This window comes from Trachypithecus francoisi, unplaced genomic scaffold (assembly GCF_009764315.1).
Source record: "Trachypithecus francoisi isolate TF-2019V2 unplaced genomic scaffold, Tfra_2.0 Lachesis_group17, whole genome shotgun sequence".
NCBI lineage: Eukaryota > Metazoa > Chordata > Mammalia > Primates > Cercopithecidae > Trachypithecus > Trachypithecus francoisi.
This window is the reverse complement of record NW_022681462.1, coordinates 37,165,839-37,190,071: the sequence shown is the minus strand read 5'-3', so window position 1 is coordinate 37,190,071 and position 24,233 is coordinate 37,165,839. Positions and strand designations below refer to the sequence as shown.

Here is a 24,233-nt window from a genome sequence, read left to right as displayed (position 1 = left end):
AACCCTTTTGGGAGGTGTGAAAGTAGAGTCCTCCCACTGTTTCCTTCGCAACGCTTTTGCCCCAACCTCGATCGCCCAGGCAGCACTTTTTTTTCCGGCACCCCCACCAAGGGAAGAACAGAGACATCTCCAAACCAGCTGCCCTGCGCCAAGCTGTTACAAAAAAGAGCTACGAGGCTCCGGTTTATGCAAACATACTTGGCTCGGTGTCTAGGATCTTCTTTTTCTTTTTTTTTTTTTTTTTTTTTTTTGAGGCGGAGTCTCGCTCTGTCGCCCGGACGGAGTGCAGTGGCCGGATCTCAGCTCACTGCAAGCTCCGCCTCCCGGGTTTCCGCCATTCTCCTGCCTCAGCCTCCCGAGTAGCTGGGACTACAGGCGCCCGCCACCTCGCCCGGCTAGTTTTTGTATTTTTTAGTAGAGACGGGGTTTCACCGTATTAGCCAGGATGGTCTCGAGGATCTTCTTTTTCAAACCCAGAAAGGGATCACAGGCACACGGCCGCGGTGCTGGGTCAGCCGCTCTGAAAGGAAGTCGACCGACTTGACTGGCTTCACTGGAGTCCGGTCCGAAAGCACCGGAAAGTTGCAGGCGCACAGTATACGCTCAGCTGTGTCCAAAAAATAACCTATCAATCACTGCCTTAAGCTTTGTTTCCTTCCTGAATTTTTTTATTTTCACGAATATTTATGCTTTTACAAACTGTTTATCATTTCCTCTCCAGAACCAAGAAGGACTCGCCCCAGCCCGGCCCCCGCCCCGGGTGCGTCCCTGCAGGGGGCGCCCTACTCCGGCAGTGCCCACTGCACCGCAGGGCGGACGGGCCGCGCGCCCGGGGGCGGGGCCTCCGCTGAGTCATCGTGCTCTCCGATTGGCCTTCCGCACCCTCGTGACGCCAGACCCCGCCCACGCGCCCCTCCTCCGCATCTGCACGGGGGAGCGGCGGCCCCCGGCTGAATGGGCGCGAGCGCGGCGCCGGGGGCGGGTGGGGGCGTTGGGTCCGGGGCTGGCTGTCGGCCGGCGCCCCCTCACTAGTATGCGGACGAAGGCGGCGGGCTGCGCAGAGCGGCGTCCCCTGCAGCCGCGGACAGAGGCAGCGGCGGCACCTGCCGGCCGAGGTACGTGGCGCAGCCCCCTCCTCGGCGTCGCGGGGGCCCGGGGACTGGGGGCTGCGGCGGCGACCTGTCTCTGCCCGGCCCGGCTAGGCGCGGCGTTTCCGCCTCGAACCCCGCGGGCAGCGCCCAGGGCACGGCACCCTCAGGCGAGTCCGGCCGGGGCGCGGGCGAAGGGTCGTGGTCCCGGGCCGTGTGGACTGGGCAGGGGCGCCCGGGCAGGTGTGGACGCGGTGGAGGGTGGGGCGGACCGCCGGTTGTCGGGTCCCGCCGCAGTGGCCCTTTACCCACCGCTTTCCGCTGCAGCTCGGGATTTAATTCATTGCTGGAAGCTTCGGAGCTAGCAGAGCCGAGTTAACTCGTTTTCCTGGGATGGGCTTAGGGGACCCCCTGCAGGGTTACTAGCAGCTCCTGAAACCGCTCTCTGCATCCATCCGGGAGGCGTGATGTGGGGCCGCTGGTAGAAATTCGCCGGTGACCTTCCCTGCACCCTCTCTGCAGCCAGCCTTAAGGAGAAGACAGCTTTTGGCGACCTTTTGATTTCTTCTGAATTGTAAGCCGTGACTTGGCGCGGGTGTGCATTCATTGTACGCCTTGCGTGTGTAAGTAACGCAGGGTTTTCCGAGAGCATCCCCGAGGAGCCCTGCCCCTACCCCACACCAGCTTGGTGACCTTGGCAGACACTGATCCCGCTGTGGGGCTCGGGCTCTTGGTCTTTCCTGAGAAGCTTACCCTTATGGCCGAGGTCCCTTCCAGGCCCCAGGTTTTTCTAATGACAAAAAAAATACGTTTGCGAGGATAGAGGGTCCTGCAGAATCACTAGCTGACTCGGCAGACGAATTTTATATCCTCATGTCTTAAGTCATGCATGCGGCCTTTGCTTCATTAGGCATCGTTCATTTGAAGGGGAAAATGGTTTTATGTGCTGCCCTTCATCTGGCACCGGTGGTTGCCTGCTCCTCGTGCCAGAGCCGTGCTGGGTGTCACAGAAAGGAAGGAGACTCGTCTCCTGCCCTCTGGTGTTTAGCTGCCCTCCCCCGGACTTATGGCTGCTAATCCTTTTCTACGGAAGGATACAGCTGCTGAAACTGTGGAAGAGGAATCCATTTCTGCTGCATGAAGGGGCACAGACTTGAATACAGTCAGGACAGGTTGTGGTTTCCCTTGTGTAATCCTGAGAGCTTGATAGCTTCGAGGAGTGTCCAACATGGCTAGTCACAGAGCCTGGAAGCACCTGAATTCAGCGGTCACTTTGAGAAGGAGAGATTCATACGAACTGCGAGAGCATATAACCAGCATGTCTTGAGTCTTTTACCCGTGTGCCTGTTATATGGGTGCTGCTGTTTTTGTAAGATGAAATGACCCTTGGATATTCTTGGTTATGATCAGCGTTTCTTCGTCTAGGCAAGAAAAGAAACAGGTGAGATAGGAAGGCATGAAGGGGCTCATGGAAGAGAGAGGGCTGGCAGGCATAAATTCTGAGAGCTCACATTTACGACTCTTTGGACGGTTCTTATAATTTTGGCATAAATTGTAAATTGTTGCATGTTATCAAAATAGATTGGTGATGAATGTTAAGGATATATCCATGGCAGAATAAGAACACACTCTTTGTTCTTTGGTTTGCCTCCTCTGGTTCTTCTCTGCTTGCCTTGTGGGACTATTTACAGCGGTGAGGGGAATTTATCTAGCAGGTTGACTCTCAGGAAGCAGTGAATGAAAAGAGGTTAGTGAGTCCTCTGTGGGAGCCCATTCCAGGTCCTGGAGGGCTGAAGTGGGTGTCTTGGAGCCAGCAGTTTCTGGGAGAAGGGATAAGGCTCTCACCTTCCACACTCTCCTGGCTCCTGAGGAGCAATTTAATCCGCACTGCCTGTGGACACGATGGAGGACTGAGATCACTCCCAAAGGGCATGCTCCGTGGTTTTAGTCTGCTAGGAAGCTCTGGCAGAAGTAAAACAACTGAGAATATACACACGTTAATGATGCTCCGAGCTCCCTAACTGCTGAGGAAGGAAAAGCAAGGGCTGGATCAGTGTGGGTGGCATAAGTTATCAGAGGCATCCAAAGTGGGGTGAATCACAGGCCTGGTGTGGGAGGAAACCATAAATATGTTGGTGACACGCAGGCTCGCCCAGGAGACAGCCAACTTAAGCACATGTGCAAAGGAGAAGCAAGTGAAATGCGTAAGGGAGCAGGAGAAAGGTCACCTTTGAGGCTTCAAGGACACTACCAGGCTTGTCTTACCTGGACACCAGACAGACAAAGGTCGTTTTATTTTTTTCTTTTTTTAAAGTATAGCATAGATACTAGGAAAGTAGACATACCATAAGTGTCCTGCTTAATGAATTTTCCAGCCTGAACATGCCCATGCACTTAACACTTAGATCAACAAACAGAACTGGCCAGGACCCTGGGAGCTCCCCTTGTGTTGTACTCCAGTCATGGCCTCCCCCAGGATCAGCCTTGAACTCCTGAACTCAAGCAATCCTCCTGCCTTCGCCTCCTCAGTAGCTGAGACTACAGGCGCACACCACCAGACCCAGCTATTTTATTTTTGTAGCGACGGCTCCCACCATGTTGTCCAGGCTGGTCTCCAACTCCTGGCCTCCCGCATTGGCTTCCCAAAGCGCTGAGGTTACAGGCGTGAGCAATTGTGCCCGGCTAGTGTATGTCTTCTTTCCTTAAGCATTGAGTTTCTGAGAGTCACTCATGGTGCTGCCCATGGTTGAAGCATGTTCACTCATTGGTGATAGGGGCCATCGGGTGAATATACCACATAGTCACGCATTGTCAGTGGACATTTGGGCAGTTTCAGCATTTGTCTGTTACAGAAAGTGCCACTGTGACCACTCTAGAGTCTGGCTTTGGTACATATGTGTATGCATTTCTGATAGGTCTATACCTAGGCGTGGTATTGCTGTTTTAGGAGCCCTGGGCACACCTATTTTATTCCAGTTTTGAAATGACCACATTGATAGTTCCTCACTGTTAGCTGATGAGGGCGACAGTTCTAAGGACACTGGGGCAGGAATCAGGAGTCCTTCTAGCAGTCAGGATCAGTTTCTACTTGGCTGTGTATGGTCTCAGTAAGTGTCGTCACCTATAGGCCGCAGTCTCCCAGTGGGTCAGGCAGCAGGGCAAGCTGAGCTGTGGGGAACCGTTAGCTCCTAAAGAGCCTCTGACCTAAGGGAAGTGTTTCTCGGGTGAAACTGCCTGGCTTGGTCTCAACTCCCACCCTTCTTGCTGCAAACAACCCCCCCCTCTCTGAGCTCTCATAACACTGTACTTCCGATACTTTATGTCTACTTCTCTGGCCTGCTTTCTCTGCATTTCTGCTCAAAATTATCCGTGACCTAGAGGAAAAGCCCATTTCTTATTTGGGTTTTTGAGGCCATGTAAGACATTTTTGTTGTCCCATTATTACAGCATGGAAAAATATTCAGAATTAAGTTATTGGATGGTTCACCAAGTCCTGTACCCGTGAATTCTTTCCTTTTTTCCTTCAGTTTTTAACATCTGGAATTATAACAGTTAAGTATCATGTGATAGGATAGGATCAGTTTGATAACAGATTAGAAAGGTCTGCTTTGGTGGAATAGTACTTCTGTCTTTTGACCGTTAAGGCTGTGTTTAAGACCATGTCTTTTTCATCATTCAGGGTTTATGTGTATTGAGTTCTGAGCAGGGGCAGTTTTTCTGTGACACATATCATTTCTTCCTCAGCCCTCCTCTCTCCTCAGCCTCTGCATTTTTATCCTCTTCTGCCCTGTTCTTCACCCCCTTTTTGCGTTTCGTAAACATCTTATTCTCATCTCTAATCTATACTCTAGCAGAAGAGAGTAGGACAAGTATGACCTCTGATACTCTCCTCTCTTTGCTTGTCACTTTCTACAATCTAGTTGTTGTCACCCAGGACTTGGGAACTGATGTGGGCTTCTTCCTCTAGATCACCACTGTCCAGTGGAAATATAACCTGAGCCACACATCTAATTTTATATTTTCTAGTAACTACATTTTAAAAATTGAAAAGAAACAGGTGGATCAAAGTTTCAATTTCCCAAAAAGTTTCCATTTCTAAACTCTTATGCACCTAATAACACAGCTGCACACTATGTAAATTATTAATGAGCTGCTTTATACTCTGCTTTTCACAGTAAGTTCACTCCCTGCCCCCACAAGTGAACCCACATGCTACAAAACATATATATGACAAAAAGAAATAAATGCTTTCCTACTCACTTTATTCTCATCTATCGTAGACATGTTATAGATACTAACTAATATAATTTTCACCACAGCCCTAAGTGTTTGGTGCCATTGTCATCCCCATTTTATAAAGGAGGGTATTGAGGAACAGAAGTTAAGCCCATAGGAGCAGAGCTGGGTTCAGACTCAGGCACTCTGGCCTGGAGGTGGTAAATGAGGCTGTTGTATCCATGTCTTTGTGGTCTGTAGTGCATTCCCAGCCTGCCCCGTGGAACGGCTCCTGGTGAAGTTGGCCAGAATGATCTCAGGGACCTGAGAGATGGCTCCATCCTGTAAGGTGAGTGCACTCCTGGGCAATGCCATCATCGCTTGCTTTCAGCTCCATAGCAACCTCCTAACTGGTCCTGCTTCGTGAGAGGACTTCCCCATCTCCAGTCCAGCCTCGAGAGAGGTCTCCAAAATCCAGTTCCACTTTAAACCACCCCTCCACCGATTGCTCCCTTTTATGCTTAGAGTAAAATTGTGGCCCCCTGTGGCATGGACTCAGCACCCTGAGACGCTAGAAAAGACACTTGCTTTTCTAGCGTCTCAGGGTGCTGTGCCCTCCTGGGTAGACCCTTTAGGCACACTGCACTTGGCATTCTTTAGGCACGCTGCACTTGACATTCTGCCATCCGTCCCCACTGTCCCTGTTCCCGAGGCACCTGCCTCTCCCATCCCACTCCAGTTCCTATTCAGACCTGGGCAGAAACATTCTTTCCTCTGGGAGCCCTTTCCTAAGACACACATTGTATTAGTCCGTTTTCACACTGCTGATAAAGACATACCCCAGACTGGGCAATTTACTAAAGAAAGAGGTTTAATTGGACTTAAGGATCCATGTGGCTGGGGAAGGTCTCACAATCATGACAGAGGGCAAAAGGTACTTCTTGAATGGTGGAAGCAAAAGAGAAGGAGGAAGAAGCAAAAGTGGAAACCCCTGATAAACCCATCAGATCTCATGGGACCTACTCACTATCGTGAGACTAACACGGGAAAGACCGGCTCCCATGATTTAATTACCTCCCCCTGGGTCCCTCCCACAACACGTGAGAATTCTGGGAGATACAATTCAAGTTGAGATTTGGGTAGAGACAGAGCCAAACCATATCGTTCCTCTCCCGGCCCCTCCAAATCTCATGTCCTCACATTTCAAAACCAATCATACCTTCCCAACACTTCCCCAAAGTCTTAGCTCCTTTCAGCATTAACCCAAAAGTCTACAGTCCAAAGTCTCATCGGAGACAAGCCAAGTCCCTTCTGCCTATGAGCCTGTAAAATCAAAAGCAAGTTAATTAGTTCCTAGATACAATAGGGGTACAGGCATATTCGGACAGCCATTCCAAATGGGGGAGATTGGCCAAAACAAAGGGGCTACAAGCCCCATGCAAGTCCGAAATCCAGAGGAGCAGTAAATTTTTTTTTTTTTTTTTGAGACAAAGTCTCTCTCTGTTGCGCAGGCTGGAGTGCAGTGGCATGCGATCTCAGCTAACTGCAACCTCCACCTCCTGGGTTCAAGTGATTCTCCTGCCTCAACCACCCAAGTAGCTGGGATTACAGGTGCATGCCACCACATCTGGCTAATTTTTTTTTGTATTTTTAATAGAGATGGGGTTTCACTATGTTGACCAGGCTGGTCTTGAACTCCTGACCTCAAGTACTCCACCTCAGCCTCCCAAAGTACTAGGATTACAGGTGTGAGCTACCGCACCTGGCCCAAATCTTAAAGTTCCAAAATGATCTCCTTTGACTCCATGTCTCTCATCCAGGTCATGCTGATGCAAGAGTTGAGTTCCCATGGTCTTAGGCAGCTCTGCCCGTGTGGCTTTGCAGGTTACAACCTCCCTCCTGGTCGCTTTCATGGGCTGGTGTTGAGTGCCTGAGACTTTTCCAGGCACATGGTGCAAGCTATCAGTGGATCTACGATTCTGGGATCTGGAGGACAGTGACCCTCTTCTCACAGCTCCACTAGGTAGTGCCCCATTAGGGCTCTGACCCCACATTTTCCTTCTGCACTGCTCTAGCAGAGGTTCTCCATGAGGACCCCACCCCTGCAGCAAACTTTTGCCTGGGCATCCAGGCCTTTCCATACATCTGGAATCTAGGCACAGGTTCCCAAACCTCAGTTCTTGACATCTGTGCACCCGCAGACTCAGCACCTCATGAAAGCTGCCGAGGCTTGGAGTTTCCACCCTCTGAAGCCACAGCCCAAGCTGTACATTGGCCCCTTTCGGCCACGGCTGGAGTGACTGGGACACAGGGCACCAAGTCCCTAGGCTGCACACAGCATGGGGACTCTGGGCCTGACCCATGAAACCACTTTTTCCTCCTGGGCCTCCAGGCCTGTGATGGGAGGGGCTGCCGTGAAGGTCTCTGATGTGGCCTGGAGATATTTTCCCCATGGTCTCAGGGATTAACATTAGGCTTCTTGCTGCTTATGCACATTTTTGCAGCTGGCTTGAATTTCTCCCCAGAAAATGGGGTTTCCTTTTCTGTCGCATAGTCAGGCTGCAAATTTTCTGAACTTTTATGCTCTGTTCCCCTTTTAAAACTGAATGCCTTTAACAGTACCCAAGTCACTTCTTGACTGCTTTGCTGCTTAGAAATTCTTCCACCAGATACCCTAAATCATCTCTCTCAAGTTCAAAGTTCCACACATTTCTACAGAAGGGGCAAAATGCTGCCAGTCTCTTTGCTAAAACATAACAAGAGTCACCTTTGCTCCAGTTCCCAAGAAGTTCCTTATCTCCATCTGAGACCACCACAGCCTGGATTTTTATTGTCCATGCTACTGTCAGCATTTTGGGCAAAGTCATGCAACAAGTCTCTAGGAAATTCCAAACTTTCCCACATTTTCCTGTCTTTTCTGAGCCCTTCAAACTGTTCCAATTTCTGCCTGTTACCCAGTTTTAAACCTGCTTCCATACTTTCGGGTATCTTTTCAGCAGTGCCCCATCTGCTGGTACCAGTTTACTGTATTAGTCCATTTTCATGCTGCTGATAAAGACATACCTGAGACTGGGCAATTTATAAAAGAAAGAGGTTTAATTGGACTTAGAGTTCCACATGTCTGGGGAAGGTCTCACAATCATGGTAGAGGGCAAAAGGCACTTCTTACATGGCAGCAGCAAGAGAGAATGAGGAAGCAGCAAAAGCAGAAACCCCTGATAAACGCATCAGATCTCGTGAGACTTATTCAATATCATGAGAATAGCACCGAAAAGACCAGCCCCCGTGATTCGATTACCTCCCCTGGGTCCCTCCCACAACACATAGGAATTCTGTGAGCTACAATTCCAGTTGAGATTTGGGTGGGGACCCAGCCAAACCATATCACATATACACCCCAAATCTGAAACATCGGACACTCTGCCCCCATGTCCAACATAGATAAGTTAAAATAGATCTACTTGTCTCCTTTTTAAAATGAAATTATGAGAGTTTTTTGTTTTTTGTGGGGTTTTTTTTTTTTTTTTTTTTGAGACAGATTCTTGCTCTGTCACCCAGGCTGGAGTGCAGTGTCACCATCTCGGCTCACTGCAACCTCAGCCTCCCAGGATCAACTGGTTCTCCTGTCTCAGCCTCCCGAGTAGCTGCGACTCTACAGGTGTACACCACCATGCCCAGCTAATTTTTGTATTTTTAGTAGAGATGGGTTTTGCCATGTTGGTCAGGCTGGTCTTGAACTCCTGACCTAAGGTGATCCACGCACCTCAGCCTCTCAAAGTGCTAGGATTACAGATGTGAGCCACCATGCCCGGCCTGTGAGAGCTTTTTGAAGTAGGGACAGTGTATGTGTTTCTTGTTGCTCTCTCCCCAGGCACATACTCCTATTTGATCAAAAATGGATTGTGTAATTAAAAACTGTTATGTCTGTTGGGGAGCCTGCCCAAATGCTGGTTTCCCAGAATTTCAGAGCCAACAGTAAAAGGGATGTGATTGGGGCGTAAAAGGAAATTATATGTTTTAGTTAGACCTGAATATATGTTGTTGGTTTTAGAAATGGAAATGTAACTTGTTTTGAGTTTTAAGCAGCCCAAACAAAATCTCCTTTTGTCTCCTGTACAATACATTATCCCTCTCCTTCCAACCCTAAATTACCAGGTCCTGCCAAACTCCAGGTTATCACTGTCTCAGTCACTGTCCCTCCAGTTCCTTTTCTAGGGTCATTATTGTTTTCTGATTTGGGGCTTTCTATGAGTCCTTTGGTTCTTCTGTTCCTATGAGACATACAGGATTACTGAATACTATGGGTTATTGGAAAAAACTGCCTAGCAAATTCCCCACCTTCCCTTCCCATCCACTTGGACAGGGTGTTCCCTGAGGAATATTTCTAAGGTCCTATTTGGTGATATCACTTTTATGCTCCAAAACCTTAAGAGCTTTCACCCTTACTCTTTCTGGGGCAGTGGGCTCTTCATTGTTTTAGAATTTGCTCACAAACTTTCCCATCATCTGATACCCTGTGTTCCCCATTCTGCTCAAGTTTAGTAAAAGCCCCACATGTTGGAGCCTTTGGGTACTGGATCCCAGAATTGCTTTTTGTTAACGGTCAGTTCTGCTGACTTTCACTTTCTCCTATTAAGTATTATTTATTCAGCCCAACTACTTGTATTTCCTTTGAGTTAAGAGGGAAGTGTTCCATTAAACATTTAGCTTCTAGATTTTGCTTTATTTGAGGCATTCATGGGATTGCCACAGAGTTGTTCTCTCGTAGCAGATTCTGTGTGTATAATGTGCTGTCACACAGGCCCACCACAGGAGAGCTATTATGTAAAAGCTTGGTGGGACCTCTAGGGGAGGGGCAGTTTTGGGGCAATTTCTTCAGTTTACTCCTAGGGTCATGTCTTGCTCCCTCTGGCCTCTTTCTCTTTGAGGGACACCCTTACCTTTGCCATTAAATCATCTTGAGAAACAGTAACATTTGAAGCCTTCTTGCATACCTTCTCCCCTGCACCTCCCCCTCTTTAGCCTCCTGAATTTGTTACACAGGATGAATCTTGGCTGGCCTAGTGCTATAATAATAGCCCCTCCTGGCTTGGTCACCAAGTCCTGTGGCACGTTCCTCCTCCACATCTCTTGGTTGGCCACCTTCCGGCCTTTCTGGCTGTGGCTCAGCTCCTCCGTCACCCCTCACCGCACTGATCTCAGTGGCCTTTTGACCACCCTGTCCCTTGGCCTCTTTCATTCCAATACGAACTCACCACTCTCCTCCTTAAGAACCACTTAGGACCATCTCCTTTGTGTACCATAAGAGGTCCTGGTTCCTTCCTAGCTGCATCTTCTGCCCACTCCTCCCCAGGCCCCAGCATACACCTCTCTCTGTGTGTCTTGGCATTACTTTCCGTCTGGAATGCCTCCTCCTCTCTGTCTTCTGTCTCCAGAGTCTTAGTCATTCTTCAAGGACCCATTCATACATAACCTCCTCAGGGAAGCCTCACTGATTCCTCTGATGGAGCCTGTGGTTTCCTGCCCAGGATGCACAAGGTCTACTGTAGCTCCTCTATCACAGCATTACTTGGTATTTTGAGTATTTGGGCATTTTCAGTTATCCTAGCTGGATTATTCATTTAAAGAGGAAAGTGGCTGTGTCTTATTTATTTTTATATTCCCAGTGCCTGGTGTATGGAAGAAGCTTATGAAATTTTTATTTAAAGGATTGCTAGGTAAACAAAGGAAATTAGACAACCATACAGGCCAGCTCTTCTCAACTGAGGTTCTACAGGAGACTTTTGCCCCAGTACTGTCAGGCAACCATTGTATGTTATGAATTAACTTCTCTCCTTGCTTCTGGAATGATTCTAGTTATAGATCATTCCTGGGAGAATTGAGAAAAATCTATCCTTTTTTGTAGGACTTCATTCCCAAGTGGAATGCACTTTGAATGAGGCTGGTGTAGATAGCATGATCCCTGTCATGGTGATATATCTATGCAAAGAGCAGAAGCTGACAGAATACAGACCAGAATGTTAACAGTGGATATCACTGGGTTGTAAGATAACGGTGATTCTTAAATGTTCTGTTCTTCCATTATTTTCTGAAATTTCTATTTGTGTGCTAACAGGGTTTTAAAAATATTTCTTGGATAAGGCAAATCAGAGTTTCTAAACCTGTTCATCAGTTGAGAGTAGAGTTCTTGTTTTTAAATGTAGCACCCTACATTGTGCCACACTGAGCTGGGAATCACCAAGCTGGGAGCCACGCAGCGTTGCCCTTGGAAAATTAGGCATTGGTGTGAAGATGGCTCCAGCTGTTAGCTCTCTGGATCTGGGTATCTCTTCTTGCTGCCACTGGACACTTTGTGAATTGAAAGGCTAAGGTTCTAGCAGACAAGGAAGCACCAATAAAGAAATTACCATACTCCCAACTTTGTATTCTCAAAAGCAAATGTAGAGGTTATTTCTTTTTTTTTTTTTTTTTAATAGCTAAGAGTGAACATAAACGGGGGAATTAAGTCTGGTACGAGTCTTACATGTTAATTTTTGTTCATCACTTACTGTTTTATCCAGCCCTAGTTTCATTCCTGAGTTTTGAATTTGTTTGACCTCACACAGTCATATCCTTCTCCTTCAAGAATCTACCAGTCGATACTGAAACAAGTAGATTTGGCGATAAACAGGATATTTACTTAGTCTCTAAGTTTCTCCCATCAAGTCACTATTAATTACGAAGGGAAAATAGTTAACTCAACAGTGGAAAAACCTAGCGTCTACCACCTTAACCCTTAATCGAATCAACATCACATGCCTCCTGAGAAGTGCTTTGAGAAGGGCACAGGATCACTTCTGTGATATTCTAGCCAAAAATGCATAAATTGAATCTAATCATGAAGAAACATTAGACAAGCTCTAGTTGAGGGACTTTCTACAAAATAAGTGGCTTGTACTTTTAAAAAATGCCAAGGTCGTGAAAGACAAAGGAACTGTTTCAGATTAAAGAAGGCTAAAGGAACATGACAGTGAATGCCAGGTGATCCTAGACTGGACCCTGTAACAGAAAATGACATATATACTTGCTGTTTTTGTTCTAAGGCCATCATTGGGGCTAGTGGAGAAATTTATATAAGGTCTTTAGGTAACAGTACTGAATCAGTGTTAATTTCCTAATTGTCATTATGCTGTGGTTGTTTAAAGGGGATGTCTTTGTTTTTAGGAAATACTGAAATATTTAGGGGTAGGTGTCATCATGTCTTCAACTTTCAAATGGTCCAATAAATATGCACACGGTATACTAATGGAATGGCAGCACAAAGGTGGTAAAATGGTAACAACTGGGGAGTCTGATTAAAGGGCAGATGGAAATTCTTTGTACTATTTTTGCAACTTTAAGTTTGAAATTATTTCAAGATACAGTTTAAAAACTGCAGCCTCCAGATTGTGGGTGCTGTGGCCAGTCTAGCATCGGAAGCCAACGTGGGGCTTCTCAGTGTCTGCCCTTTCCATGGTCATTACAGAAGTCATGCCCACAACACTGAGCTTTTTTGCAGAATTTGTTTTGTCTCCTCTGGTACCATCAGAAAACAGGGTGGAGGGCCGGACGCAGTGGCTCACGCCTCCCAGCACTTTCGGAGGCTGAGGTGGGCAGATCACTTGAGGTCAGGAGTTCGAGACCAGCCTGGCCAACAAGGTGAAACCCCATCTCTACTAAAAATACAAAAATTAGTTGGGTGTGGTGGCGTGCGCCTGTAATCCCAGCTACTCAGGAGGCTGAGGCGGGAGAATCACTTGAAACCTGGGAGGCGGAGGCTGCGTTGAGATCGTGCCACCTCGCTCCAGCCTGAGCAACAGAGTGAGACTCGGTCTCAAAAAAAAAAGAGAGAGAGAGAAAAAAAAAAAGAAAACAGGGTGGAGGAACACTAACAGTGTGGCTTTGCTGGACCACAAGGTTCCTTCTAGCCCCCAACCACCCATTGTCACTGCTATTTTAGGGGACTGCAGTCCTTGTAGCTCTCAGGCATCTGGTCAACCAGCTCTGACCCATACATTTACCTGGTTTAGACTAGCCCTACAGCTGCCTCTGAAAGAGGCTTTCCAGGCAGAATATAAGTTTTAAAATATATTTAAACACATTTGAGGGTGTTTATGCACAGAGATCAGTGCACTTCACCAAGGTGCTTTGGTGGAGCCCTTGGAGGGTGCGTTTTATCCAAATCCTCAGCATTTTCCAGTTAAAGATGGGTCTCTCTGCCACCTTGACAGAACTCAGGTTGTATGTTTTGGCAGAAATCGCGAATTTACTATGTTTTGCATGATGAAGAGGGTCCTTCCTCAGCCCCACTTTTAAAATCCAGTTTAGGGCAACTTTCTACACTTCTGGCTGGAACCTCTCCTGTGGGAAGGGGAGCGGGCGGCAGGGGCAGGTCTTGGAATCAGAGGAGGATCTCTGAGGTGCTGCCTGTAATCGTTTTGTGGGTAGGTCTGCTTGTAAGAATTTGTAAAGAGGAGTTCGTCTGAAACTCCCCAGCCCCGGGAAGCAGAAGGAAGAACAATGCTGGGCTTCTCTTCCTGTTCCTGGTTTTTCCTTGGAGTTCTCCCTTCCCAGAATTTCCTGTCTCTCAACCTCCACTCTGTTTTCTCCGCCCCAGTGTTCCCCCACTGTCTTTCATTTTTATGTCTTAAATCCATCTTCTCCCACTTATTCCAGCTTTCTGGTTTTCTCCCCTAGATGGCTGTAACATATTACATCCATTGAGTAAGCTAAGCTTCATATTTCTTGTTCTTCCTTTGAAATGTAGATGAGTGAGTATCGTAACATTTTACTGGAGGAAGGGGCCACAGAAATCTTGTCACCCAACCCGGCTTTTTACAGATCACCAAACATCCTCAAAGAGATTGAGTGATTTGGCTGTTATCAAATAGCCAAACAGTTGAGTATTTCATCTCTTTGCTCTTCTCTTAAAAACAAAAACAAACAAACAAAAAGGCAAGTGTGGCAACTCACGCCTGAAAATTCCAGCACTTTGGGAAGCTGAGGTGGGAGGATTGCTTGGGGCCAAGGGTTTGAGACCAGCCTGGGCAATAAAGCGAGACTCTTATCTCTACAAAAAAATTAAAAATGTAGCTGAGTGTGATGGTACACACCTATCATCCTAGCTACGGGAGGCTGAGGCAGGAGGATCACTTGGGCCTAGGGGTTCAAGGTTACAGTGAGCTATGATCATGCCACTGCACTCCAGCCTGGGTGACAGAGTGAAACCTTGTCTCAAAAACAACAAAAAAGAAAAAAAAAAAAAAAAAAGATCCATTTGCCATTTTCTTCCATGGTGGGGGAAGGGGGTGACAGTCATTTTATACTGTTCCCCTAGCCTTCCCTCAACAAACACATACACAGTGTTTATTAAATGTCCAGATGGCACCAGGCACATGGAAAACAGGGACTAAGACCCACTGTATGGTCCCACATACACTGGACATTTAATAAACACCCAATGATTATGATACTTGGACACCTAAAAGGTCTGGTCTTCACAGTGGTCTCTTGTTAGGACCATAGTGAATTTGGGTTAACTTTGTGTGGGGAGATCTAGTTGCAGGCCACTGATCATTCATTCTTCTGTTCATTCATTCTGCAGGTACTTGTTAAATGCCTTTTATATGCCAGGTACTTTTTAGGTTCCTGGATTACAGCAGTGAACAAAATGGACAGTCCCTACACTGGGAGTCTTATATTTTAGTAGGGAGAGCAGAGAAGAGGCAAATATGTGTCAGTGGCAATGAATGCTATGAAAGAAAGCAGGAAAGTGAGGGAGTAGAAGTGGTGTTTTACAGAGGGTGGTCAAGGAAGGCAGCTTTTGAATGAAAACCAGAACGGAGATGGTGGGGAGGGAGCCAACCAGAGGAGCAACAGAGGAAGGGCAAGTGGAGCACGAGGCGCCCTTGGTTGACATGGAGTGAGGAGGAGAGTGTGAGAGAGGTGGAAGTGGAACTGGGCTCTGAGAGTAACCGCCCTCCTGACATCTTTACCACTTCAGTAAAGTCTTGGCGAAATCCCATCATGTGTGCCGGGCACATTACAGTTTTAGAGAATGTTCATATAGTCCAAGGGCTCAGAATTAATTGCCTTAACACTTTTACATTTATAAAAAGCAGGTAATGATGTATTCTCAACACTAGAGGAATAGTAGATTTGAAGTAGATTAAAAAGCATGAGAATCAATGAAGTGCTTGCATCTTGGTTGATGGTCAAACTTAGTACAGTGTTGATTGTGCATTCACACAGCAACATTTTAATTTTTTTCAATGCAAAAGGTAGGTCCTTGTAACTCTGCCCAGTTTGTGGGAGAATCTGAAAATATGTAGGCTAAAAATCTGTTGTTAATTACACGTGCTTTCCACCAGCTATGAGAAACTTGCTGGTGGGCAGGATTTCTCAGAGTGCTGCACCCACAAAACACTGGGGAACTTGGTTAACATGCGCAGTCAGCGTCCTCATCTGGATCTACTACCAGGTGGGGCATTCTGGGGATGAAGTGTGGGAATCTGCATGCTTTGCATCTTCTTCCAATGTTGTTGGGTTTTTTATTTTTATTTTTGTTTTTTTGTTTTTTTTCTCTTGAGACGGAGTCGTTCTGTTGCCCAGGCTGGAGGAGTGCAGTGGCACGATCTCGGCTCACTGCAACCTCTGCCTCTCAGGGTTCAAGCGATTCTCCTGTCTCAGCCTCCCAAGTAGCTGGGATTGGAGGTGCCCAGGCCGGCTAATTTTTGTATTTTTAGTAGAGACGGGGTTTCACCATGTTGGTCAGGCTGGTCTCAAACACCTGACCTCAGGTGATCCACCTGCCTCACCCTCCCAAAGTGCTGGGATTACAGACATGAGTCACTGCGCCTGGCCCTCTTCCAGTGGTTCTTGTACATGGGGAGGTTGGAGAATTCCTGGTAGAGATAGTGGTGAGGGTGTTTATAATTTAAACTGAACAAATACCAGGAGCTAGTGGGAAATGGTTGGGTGCGGTCTCAGCACCAGCACTTTCTCAGTGGTTTTGATTTCATGGGTGATATTTCACACTCCTAAGAGACAAATGAGACACTGCCCACTCAGTTGAAATCGGAAAGTACCGTATAGTGGGGGTATTTTTCCTTTTGGTGGCAGGAGTGGAGTGAGATGGTTATAAAGAGGCCCTGCTGCGGTGTGTCAATCCAGGAGTGGGTGCTTTCCTCCTACGTCTGTGTACAACTGTGCACAGCTGTGCACTCTGCATGGGCCAGCTGCTCTGCCTGGGTCAGTGTGTGGATTCAGGCCCATGTGTATCTGTTGGCTTAGGCACCATTATACAGGTGAGGACACAAACACGTTTCCCGATGAGTCAAGAATTTTTAAGATTGTGCAATCCAAACAAACCTAGAAAAAGATTAGATATTAAAACTTGTATTATCCATGTTTATACCACAGGCAATATTGCATTGTCTCATTACCCTCATTGACTTTAATAATAAGGCCATGTGGAAATTTTAAGGTATACAATGACTTGATCCCAATGGTTAAAATCAGGGGTGATTTTGCCCTCCCCCGGGGATACTTGGCAATGTCTGGAGACATGTTTGGTTGACAAAACTGGAGGGGAAGAGAAAGAGGACCAGAGATACTACTAGCGTCTGGTGGGCAGAGGCCAGAGCTGCTTCTGAACATCCTGCAATGCACAGGACAGCCCCTAGCACAAACGATTACCTGGTCCCGATGTCATTAGTGCTGAGGTTGAGAAACCCCACAAAAAGATCAATTGAATACCATATATCTGCATTATGATAGATTAGGATTCTAAGTGAGTTTTGATGTAAAAAAGAGTTCCACTGCTAAAACTAGTTTGAAATTAGCAACCTAGATTTTACAAGGATGACAAGCTTCTTGGGAGGACAAGGGAGGACAGGTTGACTTCTGGAATCATAAGAGAGAAGTAACGTGTCAACAAGAGCTCAATAAGCCACAGAGAAGGCCCGGGGCTGGGGTGCTCTTGAGCATTTCCAACTAGAGTGTTGCCCCCTGCCCCACCCCAAGCTGCTGCTCCCTCTTGGGTAGGGGTAGAGGAGAGTTAGGTTTAGAATATGCTTGCACTCCCTGGATCCTCGCCTCTGGGCCCCAGCTCTGTGGCTGTTGTGGCTGTTGTCATTATACCCATGGGTGGCATCAGTGAGCCCACCTTGGGAACACGCTCTCTGACCTCACTGTGTGGGTGCTGCGTGTCGGACATGCTTCGGAAGGTCCCTTTTCCATAAAGCTCTCTCCACACTGCTGTAGTTACAGTCTCGTTATTTCTCAGGACCTTGGGTTTCTGGAGAGCTGGGACTTGGTCCATCATCTTGTCTCTATGTCCTCACATAGAGGGCTCCACAGTATGTTGGAGGAATCAGTGAAACTTCTAGAAATTACACTTTTTTGTGGATACAATGGGAGTACCTGTGTTACTTATAATTAGGTTAAAGTGATTTTAAATGCATTTTGTTTAGGAACTATTGTGTTGCTTTCTTAAATAATGGTCATTTCAGAGTCTGAAACTAGACTTGAAATCGGCACATGAGAATTCCACATTTTGTTTAACGCTTCCTTTCTTTCTCTTCTACTCCTTCACGGTCAGTTTTCCTGAAGTCAAGATAGGCCTGCACTTTGTTCTTCCACCCTGACCTGTTTCTGGTAGCCGTTAACTGTCTTCTTTATTTAAATAGCCCCAGGTCCTTTCCTCCAGCTGTGGCAGACCCTACTAGTGCCTTTTAAAGCTGCTCTCTCTCTTCCTTTCTTACTGACAGAACCCTAACTTTGGGCAAGCAGCCTGCCCAGCTTATAAAAAGTTCCCAGCCCACTCTGCAGCTGGGGCAGCCATGTGATGGGGTTCTGGCCAAGGAGATGTGAATGGAAGGCCATCAGGGGTCTCAGGAACAGTTTCCCAGATAAACTGATCTAGGAACTGCTCCCTTCCTGCATCTTCCTTTTTGCCTGATGTCGGAGCCACCCCTCTCTTCCTGTGTCTCCCTCTCCTCCAGCCTGAATGGGGCAGAGGTTGGCCATGTGCTGATGCTGGAAGAGCAGAAGATGCCAGGAGCTGGGGACTTCCTGACATTGCAGATCCGCCGCACCAGCCCTGGTCTGCTTGTCCCCAGACTTACTGTTCTATGAGAAAAATAAACCTCTTCTTGATTAAAGGCCACAGCAGTCAGCTTTCCATTACCCAAAGCCAAGTGCAATCCCTGACTGATGCTCCAGCTTAGGTCCCTCCTGGGGTGTCAGGCCTGTTTATCAGCTGTTTGTGGGATTTACCAACCTAGCAGCCCACAGGCTTTTGGGACTCTGCAAGGCGAAGCTGAACTTAGTGTCTCCATGGCGTTTTCTCCTCGTGGCCTCTCTCTACAGACGGCTCCTCTGCCCTCCTTGTGACCTGAGTCATCCTCTCCCTTGACTCTCGCCTCATCTGTTCCATCCCAGGTCCTATCCATGCTGAGCCTGTGGTGCCCAGAGCACTGTGGTAGTCCCCCAGCAGCCTCCCTCCTCCCTTGTCCCCGCTGCTGCCCCATGATTTTCTCCACGTTTCATGTCCCCCTCCTGAATAAAATCTTCCAGGGCCCCTCATCATCCATGATCTTCCTGAGCTTGACCTTGATCTACCTTGACCTTGCTGACCCAGCTTACCGTCCTAGAAGCAGAGCCTGGGACAGGGGTTCAGGGACTCCTGATTTGCTGAGGAAGCTCCCAAAATGAAGAGAATAGGACCAAGCAAAGCTGAGCAAAGCTGTGGTCTCAGCCCAGACCTCAGTAGCTTGAATTGCTCTCACGGTGGTCCCACCTCGAGGCAAGGGGGCCAGCCTTTAACACGTCAGTCATTTAATGTCTGGGGATGGAAGGTAGATGTGCAGAGAAGGGGACACCCGTGTTCTAGTAGCAGCCAACATTCAGTGGCCATAGCAGGGCCACAACACTGCTCTCGTCCTGCCTGCACCCCCAGCCCCACCTTGGGGCAGGACTTGCTTGGCCCCTTCATTCTCTCTGCCTACAGCACACCACGTCTTCCCTCCTCTTGGCCGCCCCCTGTGCCCCTGCTGTAGTTGTAGCTGCTGCATGTTGTCGCTAGGCGACTTTAACCTGCATGCATCCCAACGCTGTCTTCTTGGCTGAGGTAAGGCTTCCTGCCTTGTCTTCCTTTCTCCTTTGCCAAGTGGAATTCTTCATGTCAAACACAAAACTCCAGCAGTGACTGGAATGGCTGTTTTCTCCCTTCCCCATGGATGATAGGTCCCTAGTACCAGTGTAGGTGCATGGGAGAGGGCAGTTCATTTGTTCTGCACAGTGGGTGACCTGCTGCAGAAGTTCCAGCCGGCCCCATGCACGTTCGCAAGTACCACCTGGACATTTTTTTTTTTTTTTTTGAGATGGAGCTTTTCACTCTGTTGCTCAGGCTGCAGTGCAATGGCACAATCTCGGCTCACTGCAACCTCCGCCTCCTGGGTTCAAGCAATTCTTCTACCTCAGCCTCCCAAGTAGCTGGAATTACAAGCATGCGCCACCATGCCCAGCTAATTTTTGTATTTTTAGTAGAGATGGGGTTTCACTATATTGGCCAGGCTGATCTCAAACTCCTGACCTCAGGTGATCCACGTGCCTCGTCTCCTGGACATTTTCATGTGGTAATTTATCATCTCAAATTCATCATCTCCACTCAAGGACAAAAATTGACTTCCATTCCTATTTATTTCTCTGATTGGGACCAAGGTTTATCCCTGTGTGCTTTTGTTCATCACCAGTCTTGCTTTTGTTCTGGCTCAGAGACTTCTGTCCCCATTCCTTCCCCGTCCCCCTCACCAGAGTAGGCCTCAGGCTCCCCTCCTGCCTGGACACCACAGTAGGGAGGGCCCAGGATCCTGCCTTGTTGCCCACCCAGCATGCAGCAGACTAGGCTTCCTAGGCTTCCTTGTCTCCTGCTGTTCTGGGAAGTCCTTCTGCTCTTGGAATCCTCCCACCCCACAGAGTATTCTCTGCTGGCCATATTACTCTGTAAGCTGCACCTGCTTGCCTTCCCACACAGTCCACTGCAGCCATGTTGGTTTATTCTCTGCTTTCCCAACTTCAGATTTTTATTTATAACCATCTGTGCCCTGGTGTGACTTTATTATTTTAAAATGCAGCCCCCTCCCAACATTACAAATACCCTCCTGTTGTCCCAGGTCCTCCCCATCCTGACCACTTTGCTGCTGGAAAGGCATGGGTGTGGAGGTGGGTAGATGTGGGCTGGAGTTCTCAGCTCTGTGTCTACCCATGTGTATCCTCTGGCAGGTTAAATGCGGATAGCAATCCAGTGATATAAGTTTTTTTAGGATGTAGTGAGATCATGTGCAGGCTTATCCTTCCCAATAAATATCAGTGTGTCTTACTCATGCACCAGTAATTATCTCTATAGTTAATTTGGCAATACATCATGTACTGCTTTATGGCATTTATTATACTCTTATATTAAATGGTTAATTCTTAATTTTGAAGAAGTTAAATGTCTTACAAATTGAAAGCCCAGGTTTGCCCTTATATGTCTTCATTCGGGCCTTAAGAATTATTGAAAATACAGAAATAAGTTCTAGTGTTTGATAGCACAGTAGGGTACCTATAGTTAACAGTAATTTATTCTGTAATTCAAAGTAACTAGAAGAGAAGATTTGAAATATTCCCAATACAAAGAAATGATAAATGAGCCTCGGCAGCATAGCGAGACTTTGTCTCTACTAAAAATTAAAAAAATTAGCTGGGTATGGTGGTGCACACATATAGGTCTACCTACTTGGAGGGCTGAGGTGGGAAAATTGCTTGAGCCGGGAGGTCAAGGCTGCAGTGAGCCATGATTGCACCACTGCACTCTAGCCTGGGCAAAAGAGTGAGAGCCTGTCTCAAAAAAAAAAAAAAAAGATAAATGGTTGAGGTGATGGATATCCTAATTACCCTGATTTGATCATTGTAAATTGTATGCATGTATCCAGATATCACATGTATTCCATAAACATGTAGGATTCCAGCACTTAGGGCAGCCGAGGCGGGTGGATCACCTGAGGTCAGGAGTTTGAGACCATGGTGAAACCCCGTCTCTACTGAAAATACAAAAATTAGCTGGGCATGGTGGCAGGTGCCTGTAATCCCAGCTACTTGGGAGGTTTAGGCAGGAGAATCACTTGAAACCAGGAGGCAGAGGTTGCATTGAGCCAAGATGGTGCCATTGCACTCCAGCCTGGGCAACAAGAGCCTAACTCCATCTCAGAAAGAAAAAAAAGTGTATAACTATTTATCATTTTAAAAAAACACACAAAAAAGAATTATTTCTTTATATGGGCTCTTTAAGAAGAATCTGTTACATTTTAATATGTGGGTAGAAAAATATAATTTTGAAAGTCAGGCCTTCTCTGCATAAAGGTGGTTGGTGAAACCATGATGCGGAGGCTGTTCCTGGAAACCTGAGTGAGAAGAGGATCAAATTGTTAAGCCCTGGGGATCCTAACTCTTAGGAGATGAAAAAGGAGAAAGAGGAGGTAGCCACAGGACAGAAAAAGACAGAGCGGCCTTGTAATGGTCTGCCAACAAAAGCCTTGGAGGGATGCCTGTAACTGCCATCACCTCCAAAACCCTCATAAGAGACTGCGTATTTATTCAGTAAATAGATACAGATGCTCTTTATGTAAACTCTTCCCCGTCCTAGGCACTGTGAAGGCAGTGGTGGGCAAAGCAGAGACCCCTGCTTGCATGGAATCTGCATTCTAAGTGGGGGAGACAAGACAAACATGTAATTCAAAAGTATAAACTTATGAAGAATCACGTGTCTCATGATTAGTGTTAGAAAGAAAAAAGAAAGCATGCATACAGGAATATCCATATAAGCAATTTTGGTAAGTAGGGCACATCTGTAGTTTTATTATTCTAACCCAAGCATTCACATTATGTAAGTTAATTGAATTAAGGAGAGGGTCTTGTTTGCTTAACTGAATGGAGGCTGTGTGTGCATGTGTGTGCGCACGCACCATTGGCTGGGTGACTTTAGTGTGGGAAGGTGTTTGTGACACCCTGTGTCTCTAGCTGAAGCTGCAGTGCCAGAACAGATCAGGTGAGAGTGTGAGCCTTCTGAAGGGAGGGGCCTCCGTCATCCTTTGTCCATCAGGGATTCACTCACCATCTCTTTGGAAGCCCAGTGAGGCTTCTACAGAAAGGGAGCAAGCAGCCCAGTTTCTGCCCCCTGAGGCAAACTGGACTTGCTGAGTGCCGACATCCTTTATTTTGCATCTCCATAAATCTATTTTTTTCCAGCTCAGCAAACGTGTGGTCCTTTCTTAGTGAAGTTCCTCATGATTTGTTTCTGCTTTTTAAGTCTAAATGCTTAATTTGGAGGATATTTTTGTCCCATACTAAAGAGATGATCAAGGGGTCCTAAAAATATTTTGTTTGGGTGATTTTCAAATGTCTTTTCATAGCTTAAATTTCAATCATAGCTTAAGGATTTCCTCCCTAAGTGAAGATAGTTTCAGTTTTTCAGAAATAGAACTGGTAATGCATGGAATTCAGGTAGTAAAAAAAGAAATGCAAAAAGAAATGAGCTCACTCAAAATTGCACCACCAGGCCACGCATGGTGACTCACGCCCATAACCCCGACACTTCGGGAGGTGAGGCGGGGGCATCGCCTGAGGCCAGTAGTTTGGGACCAGCCTGGGCAACATAGAGAGACCCCATCTCTACAGATAAACAACTGGGCACAATGGCACATGTCTGTAGTTCCAGCTACTGAGAAGACCAAAGTGGGAGTATTCCTTGAGCCCAGGAGTTTAAGGGTGCAGTGAGTTATGATCACACCACTGCACTGTAGCCTTGGCAACAGAGCAAGGCTCTATCTGTAAAACAACAAAAACAAAACAATTGTACCATCTGTTGATGACAGGTGTACTTTTTTCCATACGCCTCTATACCTATAATTACCTATGGCTACATGAACACTCTTCCCCTGCAGTCTGATCATTTTTTATTGGTTAAAAGTATGATTGCCGGCCAGGCGGGTGGATTACCTGAGGTCAGGAGTTTGAGACCAGCCTGGCCAACATGGTGAAACCTCATCTCTACTAAAAATACAAAAATTAGCCAGGTGTGGTGGTGCATGCTGGTAGTCCCAGCTACTCGGGAGGCTAAGGCAGGAGAATCACTTGAACCCAGGAGGCAGAGGTTGCAGTGAGCCGAGATCACTCCAGCCTGGGCGACAGAGTGAGACTCCATCTCAAAAACGAGCAAACAAAAAAGTATAATTGCCAGCTGGGAATGATGGCTCACACCTGTAATCCCAGCACTTTGGGAGGCCAAGGCTGGTGGGTCGCTTGAGCCCAGGAGTTAGAGACCAGCCTGGGCAACATGGCAAAACCCCATCTATACAAAAAAAAAAAACTAATAATAATACAAAAATTAGCTTGGCATGATGGTTTGTGCCTGTAGTCCCAGCTACTCAGGAGGCTGAGGTGGGAAGATGGCCTGAGCCCAGGAGGTCGAGGCCGCAGCAAGCTGTGATCACACCACTGTACTCCAGCCGGGGTGACAGAGCAAGACCCCGTCTCAAACCAAAAAACAAAAATATGATTGCTATTGAAATTTATGACACAATTATTCTAGCAATTAACAAAGCATGTCCCTGATTCAATGTTCATATAATCCAACCTTCAATTGCCACCTTTTCACCAAACAGAATATCGCAAACAAAAGAAATGAATGAAAACAGTCCAGATGGTACCAAGGTGATCATGACTTTCAGCTGATAAGCCCTGGCTTCTCCAACGGATCATGGAAAGGCCACTCCACTGTTTGTCTGTTGTACCCAGCTTGGCCCTTCTCTTGTGACGCTGAGGGACGTGGAATCCACATGGTCCCTTGGAAATCAGAAGAAGTAATACCTG

At 47.1% G+C, this 24,233-nt stretch overlaps 1 protein-coding gene across 6 annotated transcripts in view; it reads left to right on the top strand.

Moving 5' to 3' along the window:
• Positions 1–891: 891 nt before the first annotated feature.
• ST3GAL5 (ST3 beta-galactoside alpha-2,3-sialyltransferase 5) overlaps positions 892–24,233 on the top strand; it is a 55,090-nt gene continuing 31,748 nt past the window's right edge. For 2 of the 6 annotated variants that reach the window (XM_033175345.1, XM_033175342.1), the window contains exon 1: positions 902–1,115. Coding sequence is in view for 2 of the 6 variants with exons in the window: in XM_033175339.1 (XP_033031230.1) it covers positions 1,034–1,115 (82 nt within the window). In the remaining 4 variants the exon portion in view is untranslated. Of the gene's footprint in view, positions 1,116–5,564; positions 5,653–24,233 lie in introns of all 6 variants that reach the window. The other 4 variants (XM_033175340.1, XM_033175343.1, XM_033175339.1 and 1 more) reach the window with 4 other exon arrangements.